The sequence below is a fragment of the Arctopsyche grandis genome, chromosome 1 (assembly GCF_051622035.1).
Source record: "Arctopsyche grandis isolate Sample6627 chromosome 1, ASM5162203v2, whole genome shotgun sequence".
NCBI classification, from domain to species: domain Eukaryota; kingdom Metazoa; phylum Arthropoda; class Insecta; order Trichoptera; family Hydropsychidae; genus Arctopsyche; species Arctopsyche grandis.
Genome location: NC_135355.1, coordinates 3,477,510 through 3,500,770, shown reverse-complemented (window position 1 = coordinate 3,500,770; position 23,261 = coordinate 3,477,510). Strand labels below are relative to the sequence as shown.

Here is a 23,261-nt window from a genome sequence, read left to right as displayed (position 1 = left end):
TGCAAGGCGCCCCCTTTTTCTTTTTTTGATTATTGAATTGAAAAATATATAAAAAAAGAATTTGGTTTTGATAAAATGATTTTTTAAAAAATGACTTTCTCTGAACTCAATTTTTCTACTCGAAGTAACAATACTGACTGTAAAATATCAATGATTCGTGAATAAACATGTATACCTTAAACATTTACCCGCGGTTCTTTTCAGCGAATTTGTAAATCGGGTTTTCGACCATAAATATATATTGTAATATTTATTCAACCGATTATGTCAATTGACACCTGAATTGTTTTAAATAGTGAGTCACGCCATTCTCACTACTGACATTTTTCGCATGACTCATATAGCGGTCATCTACGAATTAAGGGCGAAAACATATAGAGAGGCACGCAGCACGTGTTTTTTTAGTCCTTTTGGCTTCCAGGTGGAAAGTGCATTCTTTAGTTCATTGTTAATTCAGACGATCGGAAAAGAATACTTCTTATTCATACTATACAGCAGCGTACATTTCGGCACGTTCAAACATGTTTTAATCGAGTGCAAAGCAAAATCGTGAATTTTTCCACAGAGGCTAAAGAAACCCAGTTCTGGTTGATAAGTTTTGGTGACATGTACTGCTGAATAATATGAATAGATAGTGTCAGTTACTGCTGTTTACGCCATGTACATAATACGGAATGTTTGAATGTGTCTATATACATATAATTACTGTATAATATTTTTCTAACTGATGTTTATGTGCATTTGCCGATCTGTCAATTATATTTTTAATTGCAGTCGCACGTTGAATCATTTCAAGAACAATCCAACGTTCACAAATATATATGCAACAGTGTCAGGAAATCTATTTGGTTCTACAATTGGCATAACCGCTGGTTATTTGCATTACTACATGGAAAAAAAAGACATATCATTGGCGAAAATAAAGGCATTTAAACAACAACAGTTTGTTTTTTTTAATTTAACTTATATTGTAACATTTTTGTACGTTTTTTCAGTGGTTTCGTATATTGTTTTACATTTCATGGCCAATGTTGTTTTGTATTGTACTAAGTGGAAGACTTTTCATCAACTTCGTTTATGACCCTATAATCGCTGGCGTATACGTATCTCTCCACAGACCGCTATCTGCTTTCTTTGCAATGACTTTTATTCTAGGAGCTATTCACAAATGCTACAGTAATTAAAACTCCTTCAAGTAAATATATAATTATAAAATTTGTCACTGCATATAATTTTCTTTTTGTAAATTCATCAGATATTTCGCGAGGCTTTCTGGAATGGGACGGCTTCCAATTGTTAAGCAAATTTACTTATTGCGTTTATTTAACACATTTCATGATACAAAGGTATTCTTCCGAAGAATACCTTTGTATCATGAAATGTGTTAAATAAACGCAATAAGTAAATTTGCTTAACAATTGGAAGCCGTCCCATTCCAGAAAGCCTCGCGAAATATCTGATGAATTTACAAAACGCAAACTTATATGCAGTTCAAGACAAATTATTTTAATTATATATTCTACTTGAAGGAGTATTAATCTACTGTAGCATTTGTGAACTAGCTCTAGAATAAAAGTCATTGACAAACGAAAGACAGATAGCGGTACATGTGAGAGAGATACGTATACGCCAGCGATTATAGGGTCATAAACGAAGTTGATCGAAAAGTCTTCCACTTAGTACAATTACAAGAACAACATTGGCCATGAAATAGTAAAACAATATACGGGATGTGATTAATGAAAGTTGTACAAAAAAGAGACGTATGGAAGCGTGTTGAAGAGGCCCTTACCCAGTAGTGGATGACGAATGACTGTATATGATGATAATGAAGTAAATTCTTCATAATATCTATTTTGTTAAAAAAATTTTCTTCTGATCTTAAAATTAAATGTTAACTGATTTGAAAATACACTTATTATATGTAATAGCTAGTATAAAAAATAAATAATTTATTGATTAGTTTGATGTCAATAATTATTTAATTAATTATTATTCTCAATTATGATTAGTGTTGCAACAAAATATATGTAATGTTATATATTTTATTTTACAGAATATATTATTCTTTGGAACTTTCTTCGTGACTTTCTGCATATCGTCCATATTGTATTTGTTTGTTGAATTGCCTACTCAAAATTTACTAGTACTAGCATTTAAAAAAAAAAAAATACAAGAACCTACTAAAAAAGAGGAAGAAAGAAACAAAACGGAAAACATATTGACTGTTAGTGAAGACTAATTTATTAACAATTATTTTTTTGTTTTTGACATATGTTTAAAATTGTGTATATAATATATGCCAAAAATATATGTAAAATGTTCATATAAATATAATATACCAAACCTACATATATGTCTATTTCTGTGATACGTATTATACATATGTATATACTATATAGTTTACTTACTGTTACTTAAAAGTTGATGATGTAAAAAAAAATAAGATATCTTCCGAACATTACACAAGTATAATACATATGTATATGTATGTACTTAATAGCACGCTTAGTTAGAACTAGGAGTTCACAGAAGTGTTATAAAATTCCAAGTTATAAAATTCCAAGCAAAGAATTCTCGTTTAACATAATTTTCTAGTTTTTGACTGTAAAAAATAGCATTCAAATATTACATATACATATATTGAGGTATCATATACATATTGTTGCGTAGAGGTGGGTGGAGGATCCAAGTCAAAGGCCAACAGTCGTTTCACAGCATTTATTGATGATTAAGGAGATACACGTATTGCCAGTGTTCAGTCCAGAATACTATGATATCGCCTACGTACCGCCTTATAAGGGGTAGATCTCTCAGGACGTCTAATCTGTTTACCTACTGTATAGTCACGTATTCGGATATGTATTCCCACGGTATGAGAAGTGCAATCATTGTTTAGCTTTCATGCACTTAGCTTGTCGCTAATCCCTAAAACCACTTACACCGATCTCACGGTCTCTCAGGACGTCTACCCGTCTTAATCCGATCGCAGTTACTCGGCGGCTCTGTTTAGTATACGTTACAATATATTGCAGAATTTACTCACGGTGTGAAGAGGCGATTAGCAGAGAGCAGTTTGGGTTCAGACAAGGCTTGGGTACCCGAGAGGCCCTTTTCTGTATGAAAACACTACTCCAAAGATGCAGAGAAGTCCGTAAACCTGTGTACATCTGCTTTATAGACTTTGAAAAGGCCTTTGACCGTGTCCAACACGCTCGCCTGATGGAAACATTAAAAATATTGGCCTGGATGACAGAGATGTCAGATTGCTACGAAATATTTATTGGAATCAGACTGCAGTAGTACGTGTCGATGATCAATTCACTGATGAGATTCCTATAGAACGGGGCGTCAGGCAAGGATGCATCCTATCACCTACTCTTTTTAACACCTACACCGAATCCATCTTCCACGATGCTCTCCAAGAGGCGGAGGACATCAAGGTGGGCGGCGAGACGATCACCAATATAAGATATGCTGATGACACGGCACTAGTCGCTGAAAATTTAGCAGACCTGCAAAGATCTCTAGACCGTGTACATCAAGAAAGCAATCGAAGAGGTCTGCGCATAAATCTAAAGAAGACAAAATTTATGATAGTAGATAGAATGCAAACAGACACCGGGAATCTAACCTTGGATGGAGAGGTGATAGAAAGAGTAAAAAGATTCAAATACCTGGGTACCTGGATGAATGAAGAGATGGACCCAGATGAAGATCTAAGAATCCGTATCGAGATGGCTAGAACAGCATTTGTAAAAATGAAGGCGGCGCTTACAAACAAGCATCTCAATCTTCATACGCGGTTGAGATTCGCGAAGAGCTACGTCTGGACAGTATTACTACATGGATCTGAGACGTGGACTCTGAAAACCAAGATGATCAGCCGCATTGAAGCTTTTGAGATGTGGGTCTATAGGCGTATGCTGAAGATTCCGTGGACCAAAAAGATATCAAACGAAGCTGTCCTCGGCATGATGGGGAGAGGCAGGTAACTTGTTTCTGTCATCAAGCGGAGAAAGATGGAGTACCTCGGACACATGATACGGGGTCCAAAATACGAATTTCTCCGTTTGATAACCATGGAGAAAATAGAAGGAAAAAAATGGATTGGCAGGAAAAAGTTATCTTGGCTTCGAAACATGCGCATGTGGACCGATATGAGCGCCGAAGACTGTTCCGAGCCGCTGAAGACCGATGCGGATATATTCAAATATTCGACGAGGTGGTCGCCAACGTCCGGATGCGGACAAGGCATTAACAAGAAGAAGATATATTGAGGTGGTAAATGCTCGAAAAATGTTTGTAAACAATTCCATTTTGTGTTTTTAGCAAACTATGTCAATAAGTTATAATGAAAAATATAGACATCAGACATATAAATTATCGTGTTTTGTATCGTATAAAAAATAAACTTATCGTGTTTTGGACAGCATCCTCTGGTTGAAAAGTCAGCGCACGCCACTGATATGTATGTATTCAAAATATATTCAGTACCTCAGAATTATAAAAAAAAATTGAAATATTCGTTGAAATTTATAACTCGCATACATACAGTCCCTGACCATAATATTACGCCACCCCTCTCGAGATGCGTTTGGGTAAATTTGTCACGGTCGTAAATAACTCATTATGGGAACTATTGGCCTCATTTTTTTTGTGATCTTATCTTTAAATGCAACTCTATTCACTAGCAAAAAATATCGTTGGATTATCCCTCAAAAGGTCTTCAAAAACAAAAGAAAGATGTTTGAAATCGGTTTGCGTCTGAATTTTGTTCAATATTGACGTGCGTTTCCGTTAAAATCATTCATTATTTTGTGAAAAGCACTGTGTTTTTTTCTCTTTGCATATTATATATAGTATATACCTGAGGGATATATATATATATATATATATATATATATATATATATATATATATATATATATATAAATATATATATATTTATATATATATATATATATATATATATATATCAGTGGCGGGCGGTGACTTTTCAAACAAGGGATGCTGTCCCTTGTTTGAAAAAAAAAACCGACCAATTTATTTTTTAAAATTTAATTTTATTCTTCGTTCCTTTTTACAAAATTCATCGATAACCGCATCATAGAATTTTTTATTGTTTTTTAAATTTGACATTATTTTCTTTTCGATTGCAATTAAAGCAAGACCAGAGAGTCTTTCTTCACTTTGACTACTTCTGGTGAACGTTTTAATTCTTTTCATAGTCGAAAATGATCGTTCAGCCGATGCGCTCGTGGAAGGTATCGTACAAATTAATTGTATTAAACTAAATACTTGTTCCAAAACGTCTATTAGATCATCTTTCACAATTAATTCCTTTACGTCATTTATAGATTTCAAATGAAAATCTTGCGTTGAGTACATGTAAATTAATTCGCTTTTTAATTTCATAAAATCAAAGTATTTTCCATAAGTTAGGTGGAGTGATTTAAATAGGAAATCTGGAAAATTATTTTCATATTCTTTAAATTTTTTGACGTTAAAAAATTCGAGAAATTTTAAATTTTCGATATCTCGAAATCGATTGGTTGTATTTACTGAAAGAGTTTCTAAAATTTCAGAATAGTGAAGTTTATACGTTGTTTTCACATCTTCTTCACATTCAGCATATTTTCTTTTTCTATTAAAATTTTTAGTTATTACTTTGTTCCACAATGAATCAAAATCGTCTTTTTTGTTATCTAAATATTTTACAAATTTTTTAATTTCACTTACGCAATACGATATGTCAAAGGTTTTTTTTTGTAAAATTTCAAATAAAAAATCTGCCGAATTAAATATTGCAGAAAATAAATGCAAATTGAAATTGAATTCAAACTCTTTTAAATAACGATGAAGGACTTCAGCATTTATGACAGCATCAGTATCCCATTCGTCTTCGTCATTAATTATTTGATTAAATATTTCCATTAATTCTGTTTGATATTCTAATATCATATTTAAAATTTTGCTATTGTAGTTCCATCGTGTAGGGGCAGCAGTGGGAAATCGTTTTTTTATTTGACAATCGAGAAGGGAAATTCTTCTTGAAGACTTACAAAAAAAAGTTGAAAATGACAACATACGGCTGAAAAAACGTTTGCATCCGGATATATGTTTAACAGATTGCGACAAAACTAAATTCAATCTGTGAGCGTAACAATGGACAAATAAAGAATTAGGACAAATATCTCGAATTTTTCGTTGCACTCCATTATGCTCCCCGGACATTACAGCCGCTCCATCGTACGTTTGTGCAATTAATTTGTCCAAACAACCAAATTCTTCCAAGGTCTCACGTATGTGCTGAAAAAGAGCATTAGCTGTTCTATTGGGACTAACATCGACAAATCCAACAAATCTCTCCTGAATTTCATTATTTTCATCTACATATCTAAAAATAGTAGATAGCTGAGCTTTGCGACTGATATCTGTAGATTCGTCCACAATTATGGAAACAAATTTTGATGCACGTATTTCAGTTTTAATCTCATCTAGCAAGACTTTTGATATTGCGGATACCAAGTCATTTTGTATATGGTTCGATAGTCCAGTAAACACCGTAGAGTTATCTAAATGAGTTTTCAATTTTATGTCTGATTCACTCAACAGATACAGCAATTCAATATAATTCCCTCTATTTTCCGATTCCTGGTGCTCAAAATGTCCTCGTAAAGGTTGTTCTTGTTTTGCTAAAAAACAGATCGCGCTTATTAATTTCGACAAAATGTATCTATTTGCAGTAACTTCTTTGTTGTGCATTTCAATATTTGCTTTAAATTGAGCACTTAAAAAATTTTCTATACGAGGTCCCTTTCCAAATTTTTTAAATTGAGCAGCAGAACATATGTGAGCTTGAGAACATTCATGTCTCTTGCGCGATTTACTTAAATTGTTTAGGTCAGAAAATCCAAATTTACTCCAGACATTCACTTCTTGAGAAAATAAAATACATGGCCAACAGAATAATTTCGTTAAGTGAGCACATCCACAAATCCATGAAATTTTTTCGTATGTTTCTGTGTTAAAATACCTTTTAAATGTTTTTGTTTTAGACTGAATATTTAATATTGGTGTGGGTTTGGGGCTCTTAACAATAATCTCCTTTTCATTAAATGGGAGAGAAGCAAATCTTCTTTTCAGCACATTTTCAATTAAACAATTGCAATTATTATTGATCTCGACGACAAGTCCACTCTCATTGTTATTTTCGATATCCATATTAAAGGCAATAATGAAAACTCGTAAGTAGTGGAACAGTAAACTAAAAATAAAGTTAGACGAAACTAATTTAAATGAAAACTTAATTCAAAAGTAAAAAATAACCAACTTACAGTATAAATGATTAACTTCGTCTAAAGAAATGAATCGGCTAGCTTTTTGATAAATAACTTGGGGCGTAGCGTGCGGAAATATCGATCAACAGCGGCTTCCAAGTGAAACTCAATAGATAAGCAAACAGAGAAACCGAATCCACCGTAGAGGTTAAACAAGTGTCAACGCGTCCGCGCGAATATGACAGCCTCATAGTGCGCATGCGCAAATGGGATCGGTCCGAACTCCGAATCCATGACACGCGCGCACTTCAGTCGCGCGCGCGTCTACTCGCCAGCGTCACTCGCCTGTGGCCGGCCTATGCGAATGCGGCCTATGCGAATCCTTAATAAAAATTATCAAAAGATCCTATATAATGCATCATGTAACAAAAAACACGTGATATGTGAAATATATATCATATACTACATCATAATCACGTACATCACTAAGAATACATCGAAGCGAAATTCAAATATTTATTAAAAATACTCTTGGCTTTTTAAAGTTATAGGGGATGCGCCGCATCCACCGCATCCATGGACCGCACGCCACTGATATATATATATATATATATATATATATATATATATATATATATATATATCCCTCAGGTATATACTACGATCGTTTTCATATGTGAAAACGATCACTGCTTTAATTAACTCACTGCACTGCACTGCACTGCACAATTAGATCACTGCACTGATTAACATACACTGCAAACATACATATGTACATACATATATAAAATCACATATTTTGTTTTACCATGATCGCAAATTGTTGATCAACTAATAAAAATTTAAATATGTACTATTTTTTCAACTTTATAATAGTGCACAAAACGTGTCATGGATTTGCAGATGTTTCAATTAAATATTTACAATTTAAATATGAATAATTACAAAAATATGTACTTACGAAATTGTAAAATGCAATATGATATGGCTGGTAAAAAAATCCACTGGAATACCTTTGCACCATGTAATGTATTACATAAACGCAATACGAAAATTTACTAAACAATTGGAAACCGTCCCATTCCAAAAATCCTCTCGAAATATCTGTTGTAAATTACAAACAATGTAAATTACAAAAATTAATATTTTATTTTTTGCTAATATTGTATAAGGACTATATGCTTACTGTAGCATTTGTGAATAGCTCCAAGAATAAAAGTCATTGCAAAGAAAGCAAATACGGGTCTGTGGAGAGATACGTATACGCCAGAGATTATAGGGTCATAAACGTAGTCGTCATTGAGGAAAAGGCGTCCACTAAATAAGACACAAATCATCATTGGCCATGACAAGTAAAACAATATGCGAAACCACTGCAAATACAAACAAAATTTAATACATTCAATCGCGATAGTCTGATTTTTTTTACCAGGATACCATTACAACCGTGTCACGACATAAGGTCCAAAGCTATAAGATCCAACGACAAGGGCACCACGAAAGAAGATCCACCCGTTAGATATAAAACATAGATAATAAACATAGTAATAATGTTTAATAAAACGCAAAATTATGTTTTCGGACTTTTTGTGGCTGGACCTTTAAAAGGGTGGATGTTTTTCGGTTGGACGTTTTATTATCTGGGCTTTTTACTGTCTGGATCACTTAGCAGGTGGGCATTCTAACTGGTGGATCTTCTTTCGTGGTGCCAACCGGTAGTCAACCGGTAGTTACGAACACTGTCAACCAGGTCGCTCGTTTCTTGAACAGACTCTACGTCATCTTCCATAGAGGTATCCATTAAGAGGCCTGGACACCAACGCCTTGTCCATACAAACGTATTACACGTCTCCCTTCCGCAATTATGGCACTAGAGAAATCATTTTTTTTAAATGCTAGGGATATCTACCATAGGCATGTTTTCATGTTTTTATTATTTTTGAATAGTTATATTTTTTAGGAGCTAGAAGCCACCAAACATGTATAAAATCGCTTCGTTTTTACACCCATGAAAAGAAAAAAATAAAAAGACACAAACATAGAAAATATCTTTCTCATACCGATGATGAAATTTTTTTTTAAATTGGTCCAGTTTTGGAGGAGAAAACTGGAGAATACGAAACCTCGATTTTGTCGATTTAACATAGGTATTATCTGGTCGAGGCGCAACTGTCGCATTCACTTAATATAATATATTGATATATATTGTCGCATTCACTTAATATAATATATTGATATATATTGTCGCATTCACTCAATATATATATATATATATATATATATATATATATATATATATATATATATATATATATATATATATATATATATATATATATATATATATATATATATATATATATATATATATATATATATATATATATATATATATATATATATATATATATATATATATATATATATATATATATATATATATATATATATATATATATATATATATATATATATATATATATATATATATATATATATATATATATATATATATATATATATATATATATATATATATATATATATATATATTTATATATATATATATATATATATATATATATATATATATATATATATATATATATATATATATATCCCTCAGGTATATACTATATATAATATGCAAATATATATATATATATATATATATATATATATATATATATATATATATATATATATATATATATATATATATATATATATATATATCCCTCAGGTATATACTATATATAATATGCAAAGAGAAAAAAACACTTTTCACAAAATAATGAATGATTTTAACGGAAACGCACGTCAATATTGAACAAAATTCAGACGCAAACCGATTTCAAACATCTTTCTTTTGTTTTTGAAGACCTTTTAAGGGATAATCCACCGATATTTTTTGCTAGTGAATAGAGTTGCATTTAAGGATAAGATCACAAAAAAAATGAGGCCAATAGTTCCCATAATGAGTTATTTACGACCGTGACAAATTTACCCAAACGCATCTCGAGAGGGGTGGCGTAATATTATGGTCAGGGACTGTATGTATGCGAGTTATAAATTTCAACGAATATTTCAATTTTTTTTGATAATTCTGAGGTACTGAATATTCATACATAAACATATTTATATGCAAGCGCGCACATAGGGGGGCGGATATACGTATGTAAATTCATAATTATGTGTGTTTTTATAATAATTTTATAATAAGTTTGTTTTCAATGATACCTTTAACGTAACCTTTCTTCAAATAAATAAATTAGCATAAAATATTCACGATATTGATAATCTTAGGGTTTTTTTTGTACATGGATTACAATGGCAACTTTGGAATATTGTAAGAATGTATTCATTATGAAATTATATTATTATTAAACGTTTACGAAAACAGTTTTTAAAAATACAACATCGTATAGAAATAATATTAAAAAAAAAACGATATATGTAGGTCAATTACTAATATATAGTAAATATAAGGTAGCGTTCCATTTAAATTTGGTTATTTAAGAGTGTATGTATCTCTAAAAGAAGTTAATACCTCGCACATTTTATATGAATTAATTTATTAATTTTTACAATGGGTACTAATTAATTGAACTTTAATTTTAACCATATTAACTTTCATAAAAAATAATGCACACTCATAACTAATATATCATACGAAATACAAATTATTCAACTTTAATTAAATGTATTCAGCCGCACCCCTCCCTCTAGATTTGAATGGGACTATACACGTTGTTTAATGATTATTATAATATTGTAATATTGTAAATTAAATGATATTATAATAATAATTTCATATAATTATAAAAAAACCAAACGATAAATATAAAAATGATTAAAAGAAATAGTTAAAATTTCGATGCGGTGCAAACGATCGACAAGCGCCAGACAGACTGAACCACAGATTTACGACACGTGTACCTTATGCGTGCGCACTGCTCGCACTTACACTAAGCGAAATCCACCCGAAGTCCCAACATACTTACCCTGTATACGTTATGTGCTTCTGATACTTTAGTTCCGAATTTTGCCTTATTAAACTCGCCAGAAAGATCCAACTCAATTATAATAATTACTATTTTAATAATTGCATCTGTGCACATCGAAAGGTTACTCGTCATCTGATGTACAATCTATCATTCGTGAAGTCGAGAATTGCGTTTAAAGCAGCCATCCAGTTAATCTGTGGTTCAGTCTGTCTGGCGCTTGTCAATCGTTTACACCAAACCCTTAAAATTCATATACACTCATTTTTTTAATACAACACACCCGCCCCCTCCCCATAAAGTCATCCTTTACTGGTTGATAATTTTGCCCCCCCCCCCCTGGGAAAAGCTAAAATGACGCCTCTGGACACGAGGGAAGCACTCATCGTTTTGATTGCTATGAAAAGTGTATAGTGCTTTCCACAAATCAAACTATCGATTGTATAGCAAATAATTTATGTTTGAGCAAGATCAAACATTGGGATGAGTTGCTCAAGATTATAATTTCAATTATTTTAACGATTTACTCAGAAAATATTGCATTTAGAGGGTTAAAATTGTCGAGTTGTTCTCAAAATATGATCCGGTGTTAGAGAAGCATGTAAAACGGGCATTACTGCCCGTTTACAGAAGTCACATTACTTGGGAAAAGATATGTATGTAAGGTACACCTCATGCAAGTCATAAATAACAAATTTCAATTGTTGTGCGTTACATTCACATCGAAAAATCAGCCAAGATGCGAAATTCTAGTGCAGAAATTAAAGAAATTTTTTTAGAATTTATTAACATTGTACTCACAACTGGGGCAAAGATGACTGAATAAATATTAAATTCTTTGAAACAAAATGATTTATCTAATATAAATCTTCGTAGTCAAGGCTATGACAATGTGCCAATATGCAAGTGCCAATGTGCCAATATTGCAAATATCAATCCAAGAGACTTTTTCATTCCAAAAGAGTGATACAATCGAGGACAAACAACTGAAAGAAATATTTAGATCATTATAAAAAGTATTAAGTGACAAAGAAACGAAGGATATATGTAGAAGCAGAAGTTGAAATTGTTGTTTCGATAAATTGAAGAAGGTAGTACATCATATGTGGTTATGAAGTTGATATATAACAACTACCTAGAGGAACTCTTTCCAACTATACTAATAGCACTGAGAATACTTGTGACTTTGCCAGTTTCAGTTGTTAGGAGAAAAATAACTTTTTCACAGTTAAAACTAATCAAGAATTATTTGCGACCTACATACATACATACAATAAGTGAAGAAAAATATTGAAGATTGTCACTGATCAACCATCTTCGGTTTTTCCAATGTCATTGAAATTTTCTTGAAGAATATATATTTTTGCGTTAATTATCAAGCGAATATTATCTCATTAACCTTTAAACATTGGTTCCTTTTGAATGCAAAAGATGCATGGCAGATTTGCTTAGTTTTTATCTAAGCAGAACACGATGGCTTTAATATCGGATCATTTTCATGCGGTCTTTCATTATTATTGTAAACATGTTTTAATATCAGATGAGTGGTTGATAGTTTTCATGCGGCTTTTCATTATTATTGTAAACATAACATAATGTTTTTCTGTGGTATAATGGCACATGCATGTAATTTTCAAGCGCTAACCCATTAACTCTCTTGGGGACAACGGGATAGATAGATTGTTGTTTTTAATGTGCAAGAATTGTAAATACGTTTATGAGCTATTTTTCCTATTTTGCTGTACATTAATATTTAGAATAATATACGTATACTAAATAAATTATATCTAATTTTAAATGTAAAATGGCTGAATTCAAGTTAAAAAATTCGGGTGTGACCAACCCATGACTTTATCTATGTATTTGAGGAATATAAGATGGTTACAAAACAAAATTCGATATTGAACTAATAACTATGATAGCGATACAAATTGAGCGCAAATATATGCAAATACTTGCACAAGACAAAATTTCTACTTCCGGTTGGCGGATTTTGTTCAAATTTTTTAAAATCAGTATAATTATTACACACATTTAATATCAAGACGCTTAAAATAATTTAAAAGGTCAAAATAAAATAATGAAATATTGTTTTAAAAAAAAATACTACTTCCGGTTTACGAATTCTGACCAAAACGTTACCAAATCTAAGTTAGTACATAAACAGCACAAATATAAATTTTCAGCTTAATACGTTCAGGGGTGTGGACAGGATCCAGGCGACAACATTTTTGACTTTTCTAATAGGAGAAAATCCCACTTCCGGTTCATTAAATTTGATGGTTTTATTTTTATTTTTACTTAAAATCACTATTTTTATTATACACAATAAATATCAAGAAGCTTAAAATAATTTAAAAGGTCAAAATAAAATAATGAAATATTGTTTTTTAAAAAAATACTACTTCCGGTTTACGAATTCTGACCAAAACGTTACCAAATCTAAGTTAGTACACAAAGAATATAAATATAAATTTTCAGCTTAATACGTTCAGGGGTGTGGTCAGGATCCAGCCGACAACATTTTTGACCTTCCTTCCGGATACTTCCGGAAGGGAAAAAATCCCACTTCCGGTTTATTAAATTTAGTGGTTTTTTTTTATTTTAATCACATTGATACAAGAATTATACTTGCATTTTTTCGTGAAGACCACACATGTTTAAGGGGTCGAAAAAAATAGTGGAAGAAAAATCGAACAAGAGTAAACTGCCACTTCCGGTCGACAGACGCTTACCAAATTTTACACATAACTTGGTATTGAGCTTAAACTGATCGATATGAAATTTTGGTTCGATAAATCAAAAGGCTTTTGAGAAAAACATAAAAAACCTCGATTCTCTAGAGTAAAAGTACTACTTCCGGTTCAGATAAAAATATTTTACAAATATAAAATTATAAAAATTATTATTTCTAGTACATGTAAAAAAAAATCAGTCCGATTCAGTTTGTAGTTTGGGAGAAAATCGAATTCAAAAACTTATAAAAAAGAGGACACCTATAAGGGGAGGTACCATTTCCGGTCAACTTAAAAATTAGAAAAAAAATGTACGTAGTGTCTATAAGAATTTCATTAACCGATACTAAGTTTCGGTTCGGTGTTGAAAAAATCCCCAAAGTACACAGACACACACACATTTTTTCTAGATCATTAAAACGTGATCAGTAATCGATTCTGAGTTCGAATCAGTCAAAATCTCGAGTTCGAATTTTCGCATGATCACAAAACTTCATCTATTGTTACTGCGTACATAGATGAAGTAAAAATAAAGTTCAATTATATATGTATATTCCTCTATTACTATTATATGGTGACCGGAAAAATGCACTCAAGATGGTTGCACTCTCGAGACATCCAAACTTTCAAAGATGCTCAAGGAGAACAAACGCAATGGAAGTCCACAAAAAAGCGTCAAGGGGTATTTGTATGTTATCCGGCGGAGCTAACCCTTTTGTGTGAAATTCTATTGCGTAAGTTCTTATTGAGCGCCTTTGAAAATTAGGACTTCTCAAAACTGCGCTACTATTCCGGGAACCCTATTATTTTATTTTATTTTTATTACAATCAATGTACACTCGTCATAACAGATCGCTCCAATGCGACGAGTGTACGAGAACGGTCAGACAACGTATACAGTACGTTCAATAAACATCGAATACAATAATTAATCAAGTACAGAACTAATAGTCATAGAGACATCTATGGATTATTTTTAGATTTTGTGCACAATTATTATTACAATTTTTATACACATAATAAACATGAAATTACAGAGACATCTATAGATTTCAGATTTCTGTATATAATTTCTACAAATTATACACACAGATTTCTGTGACAACAGGAAATGATCTATTACCAATTTTCAGGAACCGTTTCAACAATGATCAGATAAAATTGGCAAACTCTGATAGAGAAACGATCGATTTGGAGTCACAAAACCCCCAAATCTAACCAGCAGTTTGACGAGTCGAACCATCGATCGCAGTGGTGCTAAATATATACGCTACCATTAAGCCAAACTGCTGGCTTCAACTTTGATCATTTTTCTTAGGTCTACTGCTCTTTTCTTATGTCTTATGGTGTATCCTATCATACTTCTTTCCATGCTCCTCTGGCATGTTATAAGTTTCTGGAAGTTTTTTTGAGTGGTAGCCAAAGTTTGACATCCATAGGTCATGATTGGAAGTATGCAGGTGCTGAATATTCTTCTCTTGATTGTATTGGCATGTTGTTTACCCTTCATTATGTCTTTCAGGGACCAGAATCTTTTCCACGCTTTAGTGATTCTCTTCTCTATTTCTGCTTCCATATGGTCATTGAAAGATACAATCTGCCCGAGGTATACATAGGACTTCACATACTCGATAGGCTCACTGTCTACCTTGATGATACTCTTGGCTTGGTTTGTGATAGCCTTTGTTTTTGTTTTGCTCAATGTAAGCCCTACTTTTTTTTACTCTTTGTTGCAAGGTCTTGTAGCATTCCTCTAGGATTTCTGAGTCACAAAACCCCCAAATCTAACCAGCAGTTTGACGAGTCGAACTGCACTGATTTCAGTCCCAGTCCGCCACTGCATATATATATGTACATATGTATATCATGAAGCTATGTCTCTAGCCAACTAATATGTCAATGATTTTGACAAATCATTGCCCGATCAGATACTGATTTCCGTTCGTGCTTAAAAGAAAATTAACCTTGTAAAAATAAAGAAGATCAGCGTGTTCATAATTTGGCAAAGCTCATCATTTGTAATTTTTATAATTTAAATTCCTCATTTAAATCATCTTGTTCCTCACGCTTCCGGTAACTGTAGCCACTACGGAGCGCTCGTTTACAAGTTGAAACTTATTAAAAATTACTTATGGTCAACTACGCCACAACATCGTCTTAAAGTATTAGCAATGATTAGTATTAAATTTTAACAAAATAGTCGTGTTTGCCAATGAAGTTTTTCTACGTAAAAAAGGTATGAATTATTAATTTGGAAAGTTATTCTGCTGTAAGGAAATAATATGAATATATGGGGGGGGGGGGGGGGCGCCTTAAAATATTTTGCGGGGGGGTGCCTGGAATTCACGCTACGCCACTGAGTGGTGCTAAATATATACGCTACCATTAAGCCAAACTGCTGGCTAATTATAAATTATGTAGTAAGTGGTAAAAATAAGCATAGTTAAAGGCAAAAAAATCTTATTAATTAATGGGGATTATGTTTTTAACTTAAAAATTCAAATGTGCCCTTTATTATATGCATTTTTTTCTATTATTTATATTATCCTGAACAATCTGATCCCAATTTAGTCCGGATAATCATGTTTTACTGTGTTTTATATCGAAAGTAACATGGCCGTAAAATAAATTTCGGCCAAATTAATTTTGACAGTTCTCAGATGTCAGATTGGTTAGGTGCCTGTTTTGTTAACTGTCAATGTTCTGGATCTGTATTCATCAGAATTGTAACAATTATACATTTGATTTCACACTTGGGTATTTGAGACACTATGCGAAAAGGAAAAACGCACAGAAACAGAAAATCTGCAACCCGATTTCAAGACAAAATCTCACACATAGACGATCAGACCGACGTCGTAAACCTCAACAGATGGATAAAGCGTGTTGGCTTCAAGTTGACCAAAAAAGTAAGACTAGTCGAATTCCCCGAGACGGGCCGAGGCGTCATGGCTTTGGAGAATGTCAAGTCTTCGGACGTCCTCTTAGAAGTGCCCTTCAGAGGAATCATCTGTCTAATCACACTGGAAAATGATGCCAATTTCAAAAGCCTACTCTTCGGTACCAGTGTCGCCGACAGAGCCAAATGCTCCTTTCAAGAATTGGTGGCGTTTTATCTGGCCTACGTTAAGACTCACATTGCAGAATATCCTTTCTGGTTACACTACTTGAATACCCTGCCTAAAAAGTTCACCCTGCCGTACTTTTACAAATCAGCATCCACGGACTTTTTAGACGAGAGCATAATCAAGATAGTCGAATTTCAGAAAGAGAGAGTTTCAACGTCTTACACTTACTTTAGAAATATTATACTAGAAGTAGCCAAAGTCAATGATAAGTTTTCTTATTTTCTAGAAAAATTCTCCTTAGATACGTATGAATGGGCGTACTTCATTGTGAACACTAGATGTGTATATATGGACCTTACGAATATATGCAAAACGTGCGATTCCACGGAAAGGAATCTCTATACGATAATTTCAGACCGGCCTAATTTAGGTCTGATCCCGTATTTAGATCTGTTCAATCACTCGCCCGAAGCGAAGACTCTGACCGGATTGAAGTTGATTCCGGAGGACCAGACGTCTGAGAGTCGGCCGCTCCACAAGATCAACATACTCGACGAGTTGTACTTCGAGCTGAAGACCCTGACCGAGGTCAAAAAGTACGATCAGATCTACATATCGTACGGCGATCATTGCAATTTGAAATTGCTGACTGAATACGGCTTTATAGTTCCGCATAACCCGTTCAAAACCGTGGCTCTGAGCTTCGAAGACATTTGCCGGTCTATGAAGAAGGACGTGAAGGTGTCGTCGCTCTCTCAAGAAAAGTACAAGTTTATAAAAAAGTATTCTCTGGATGAGAACTTGCACATAGGCGTCAACGGGTTTAGTTATAATTTTTTACGGTTCTTGTTCGTGTTGGCCATCGACGACAGACACGCGTGGATCTCCAAAATATTCACGAATAACTTTAGCAAAATTGAATTAGATCTTATGTACGTTATCGGCATGGAAGTGTCGTTAGACAGAAGAAGATATTTAGAGGAAAAGATAAATAAATTTAGCGCAATGAATTTAGACGATATTTCGTACGACTTTTCTGTCGATTTGATGAAAGAGTATATTTATTTAATAGACAATTTAAAATGTTCTTAATCTATGTTACGCTATACATAAATATATACCTATATATATATGTTAGAAAAATGTGTCAATAGTAATTTTAATAAATGTGTTATAAACTTATTCCGTTTATTTTTATAAATCCAGCTTTTTTCTTAGAACTTTTTTCCATTATTTAACATATTAACCACATTGACATTACAGAGTACTCTAACCCGTCACTGTGGTCAGATACACAATCATAACACAAACAAAGGCATATAAAACACCCGTGCTCGACGATATTATTATGGTTCGGTGATTACTAGTCAAATGTGAACCGGTCACAGGACAACCGGTCGCTCTAGATCGGTCACACCCGAAAATTGGTCACACAAAAATTAAAAATTGGTCGAATTTTTGGTTGTGACCAGTTTTTTCGTGACTAATTTTTGGGTGTGACTAGTTTTAGTGTGACGGGTGATCACGTGTGACCGATCTAGGGCGACCGGTTGTCCTGTGACTGGTTCACATATGACTTGTAGTCCGTTTACCATTATTATATAACCAGCAGAATAGACTAGTGGTTAGTATATAATGCTTTGAACAGAGTGTTTACGGGTTCAAATCCCACCAGTTTCTGCTGGTGGGATTTAAACCTTGGATTTATGACTCCAGGTCGATCGTTTCCCACCAGAGTTTACCAATTTATCCGATTTTCATTGAAACGGTTCCATCAAATTGGCAACCTTACCCATTTGACAGTTTTCAGCAATCTCAAATTTCGCTGAATTGTTTAACCCTTTGGCTGCTACGAGGTTTTTCAATGTCCAAGCGAAAAATGCTAACATTTGTAATTATTTTGAAAAAAAAAAAATATAATATTTTTTTTTACATACTTACTTCGCCGAACGCTCGTAATTTTTATAATACTTTATATACATTTTTAAGAAGCAGTTGTGGACTCGTGCTCTCTCTTTCTGTCTTGCTTTTACATGCGTGCGTGCGAAAGAGATACCTACATATATACACTAAATAAGTTTTGACGACTTTTTTCCGACGCTCTATTTTTTTCAACAATCTATTTTTAGACATCGATGTATCCTTACAACATGCGATATATTCGAAAAAGGTAGCGGTCTTTCTTTCTATCTTTCTTGGTTTTAATTGTGTACGTGTGAGCGAGACACACAGGGATGCGAATTTTCTAATAATCAAATAATTTTTCAACATGTATCATAAACATTTTGTATGCATTTCAGTTGCATTTGATTGATTGCACGAATTCGTGACGTCTCGTGACCTATATAATTGAAAGCGGATTTCTAATGTTTTTTGCCATTTATTTTAACTCTGCAAAATGATATCGGACAGTGAAAGTGATGAAAGCGAAATAATAGCTCCTCGCCGAGGAACTCGACAAATCAGCAGCTCTACTGATTCTGAAAATGAATTTATCGACAATAATCAATTCCCAAGTAATAACTCCTTATATGACATTGACAACGAACCCGAAATTTACTTTGATGATGAACCCGAAATTGAAGAGCTTTTATTTAAAAAATTGATAAATATTTATAAAGCATGATTGAAAAATAAATATAAATACGTATATAAAAAAAATGTTTCGTGCCACTGATGCGCTGGCGACTCAAAGAAAGTATTGAAATACGACAATTAATGACGACAACAACGATCGTCGTAGCAATCTTCGCCTATTTCAAAACAACGATTTATCGTTGTTGTAGCAGTCAAAGGGTTCAAGTGCTGCAAATTTACAAATCTGACCACTAATGTATCTGTGAATGTTGATTGATATGTATTTGACCATAGATTTCTCTGTGGGTGTTAATTGATATGTATTTACTTTGTATAAATGAACAATGTTTCTGGCCAGGAAGGCGCATCGGGGTTACCTGTTAGGCCTTCCTGGTATAGATGTAAAATAAATACTAAAATTGCATTGACATTGCTCCACAACCACTCAACCAGTTCAGCACACCTTACATTTAACAGGTCAATTTCACTAGCAACCCGGTTGAGCAGATATATCGCTCTAGATATTGAAGACAAATCACGATTCCTCAGGTCCCTGAATTTACTAGGTGTATAAAACTTAAATTCATTAAGAACCTGAGGCTGGTGTACTAATACATTTAATAGCTTTAAAAAATCTATGTAGGTGTCGTCGGTAGCAGATGAATACATATGCCATTTCATTTACTATTTACTACTTTTATCTACTAGGACCGTGTACTTTTACGCACCTTTTCTATGATTAAATGAAATGACCTATTTTAAAAGAGTATTTTCTCAAATAATATAGTCATACATGCGTAAGTATCACAGCTTTGATAGTAGCTTTGCTTGAATGTGACTTTAAACAGCCTTTTTATGCATCGTGTACCAAGGAGATGTGTAAAATCTGAGGATAAGGACTAACCAATAATATCCCAAGGATCCTAAAATGCAACTTTACAAAATTTGAATCAGATCAGCAGAACAGTTAAAAACAAATAAAAAATGTACTTCTTTTATTTATGTATTATAAATTTATTTAACATAAAAGTTTATATAATATAAAAAGATAATAATGCACACACACGCGTTAATTGAATTAAGGTCTGACCGCACTATGCGTCTGCGACACGAACGGCAGTGTGCGGCCAAATATTGTTTGTATGAAATTGTATGAGATATAACGCACTACGCGTCACGCGACAGAGTTGTCTTTTGTATCAACTTTGCCGTGTTGTGTCGTGCTACAGCAGTCGACGGCCGTATAGTGCGGTCAGACCTTTAATGCACAATGGTAAGAACACACTCAAAAGTGAGTAAGATTATTATTTCGACAAGTTTCTCCTACATTTCTTCAAATATGAAAATCACTGTTATCAATCACTGCAAACTTATGTTAATACAAAGCTAAAATATAACACTCTAGGTGGTGAGACTGGCGAAGGGACACTGAGGCACAGATTTGGCGTACCGGAGTACGTCTTGCGTTTTTTTTTGCATGGGTGAAACTATTATGGGTGTAAAAAGGAATAAAATGACAGTGCGGATTATTGCATGGGTGTTGGCATATTAAGTCAATAAATAAAAAAAATTAAAATAAATTTGTTGGTCCTGTGTTCGATCAAAAGAAAAATTAATTAATTAATTAAATAAATTTTCAATAGATGACGCTAAATGCTCATTTGCCTAGAGAAAAAATTCTTAGCAAACAGTATATACATAAATAGAAGTTTTTTCTTTTGTTATTATTATGGTGGTAGGGCGAATGAGACGACTAGCTTGTTGATGCACGAGTGTTTATTCTGGCAGCCGAGGAAGAAGTGCTGTAGCAACTTTTGAACGCGGCCGAGTTGGTCCCAACTCGCAGGAAGGTGACCGAAACTCGACCATGCCATAAAGCCGCCACATTATATTCGTATTCATTTTGTTTCCAGTTTTTTAGTTGTGACGTACGGGTGACCGTGAAAAAGTCGAAAATATTCGTTAATCATGCATACATATGAAAAACGGTTAGTATATATATCAGTGGCGTGCGGTATAACTCTCTCTCCCCCCCGTCGTACATCCTCACTTAATTTGCACGAGCAGGATACAACAGGAACAAGAGGAACAGGCTTTTCCTCCCGTATCCTGCGCGCGCACATTAAAAAAGGCTGTATGACAAAAAGAGAGATAATTTCACCGCATGCCACTCATATATATTATATATACATAGTAGCGTTTACCATGCACCCTTTTTTTATCTTTCGACTTAAGATCTTTCGATTTTCGATCTTTGCACTCCGATATTTGCTTTTTCGACCTTTTCACTTTCGGTGCCGTGAGGTAGACCCGTGACGTACATATGCATATCGAATCAAAACGACTATTATAGTACGGCGAGCGTTATCGCAGATACACACACAGAATGGCAATATTATATAAATGATTATATTCGTACGTTGTGTTGGCAGTGTCTTAACTGTGACGTATATACATATGTCGAATCGAAATGACTATTATAGTACAGCGAGCGTTTCCGCACACATACACACAGAATAACGATATTATATATAATTAGAGGTAGGATAGCCAAGGGGCCACTCATTGTTCCATTGTTGTAAATCCTTTGTAAAAAAGGTTCGGCAAACCTTTAACAATGCATTTACAATATTTGAACAATACGCGGCACCTTCTGGGTCCGGGCTTTATATATAATATATGATATGACGGTTGGGAAGGAAGTAAGGTGGTAGCCACCAACATGGTCGAATCGGTCCCAACTCGCAGGATGTTGACCCAAACTCGACCATGTCGGAGAGCCTTTTATTATCTAAAAAAAAAACCATATGCAGCGTACCTCTCCATGTGTCTTTACCTTAACACGTTCAACCCGGCGTGTACCACCGGTGGCCACGCGGATAGTGCTATAGCAGACTATAATTTTACGGTTCCACTTCATTGAGCACCCCAACACTAAAATTCTAAAGATTTAGAGACAACTCATTATATAAAGTGATTTAATGCCGTCACGCGTAATTGGGTGCCGATACGCGTGACGGTGCCACCACATGGGCAAATGTATGAAATCATGCGCCGGGCTGAATGTGTTAAAATGCTAAATATACATAATAAATTTCAATTTAATGTTTTATTTTCGCGTGCAGCTGACAAACCGCGAATTTCGTTACTAGCTTGCATCAAAATCACTGCATATGAAGCAAGGGAACCCGTAAACGAGACAATAAATGTGTAATCATAATTGAAGAAATTGCAAGCCGATATGTGAACCTGTCTAGTGTCCGTGAACAGTGCAAAATTTTCCAACATTTTCCGGGATGATGAATCTTTAAACAGAAAGAATACAATCATATATGTATGTTAATGTTTTAATGCATGTGTCTATATTGGTAATTGGATTATTAGTCACATTGCGATCGCCCAAAAGACAATTTTTGCCATTGAAATCGCGAATACGGAATATTTGGCACTCGAATTCTCACTAGTATGATAGTTATCGTTAGTATTGTTACGTATACTAAAAAGAGCCGCCGAGTAGTTGCAATCGGATTAGCCCGAGTAGCATCCCAGAGACTGTGTGACCGTTATAATTGGTTTCAAGGATTATATCTAGAC

General features: G+C 33.6%; 2 protein-coding genes across 2 annotated transcripts; one reads left to right on the top strand and one right to left on the bottom strand.

Annotated features, from left to right (window-relative positions):
* Positions 1-4,981: 4,981 nt before the first annotated feature.
* Positions 4,982-7,541, bottom strand: LOC143914560 (zinc finger MYM-type protein 1-like). Its single transcript, XM_077434823.1, has 2 exons — positions 7,341-7,541; positions 4,982-7,270 (listed from the first exon to the last, which is right to left on the bottom strand). Exon 2 carries the CDS (start codon positions 7,225-7,227, stop codon positions 5,047-5,049), a length of 2,181 nt encoding a protein of 726 aa, XP_077290949.1. The 5' UTR covers positions 7,228-7,270; positions 7,341-7,541; the 3' UTR covers positions 4,982-5,046.
* A 9,129-nt stretch (positions 7,542-16,670) lies between these two features.
* LOC143910662 (SET domain-containing protein 4) lies at positions 16,671-18,266 on the top strand. The gene has a single exon (XM_077429235.1). It carries the CDS (start codon positions 16,794-16,796, stop codon positions 18,180-18,182), a length of 1,389 nt encoding a protein of 462 aa, XP_077285361.1. The 5' UTR covers positions 16,671-16,793; the 3' UTR covers positions 18,183-18,266.
* Positions 18,267-23,261: the final 4,995 nt, after the last annotated feature.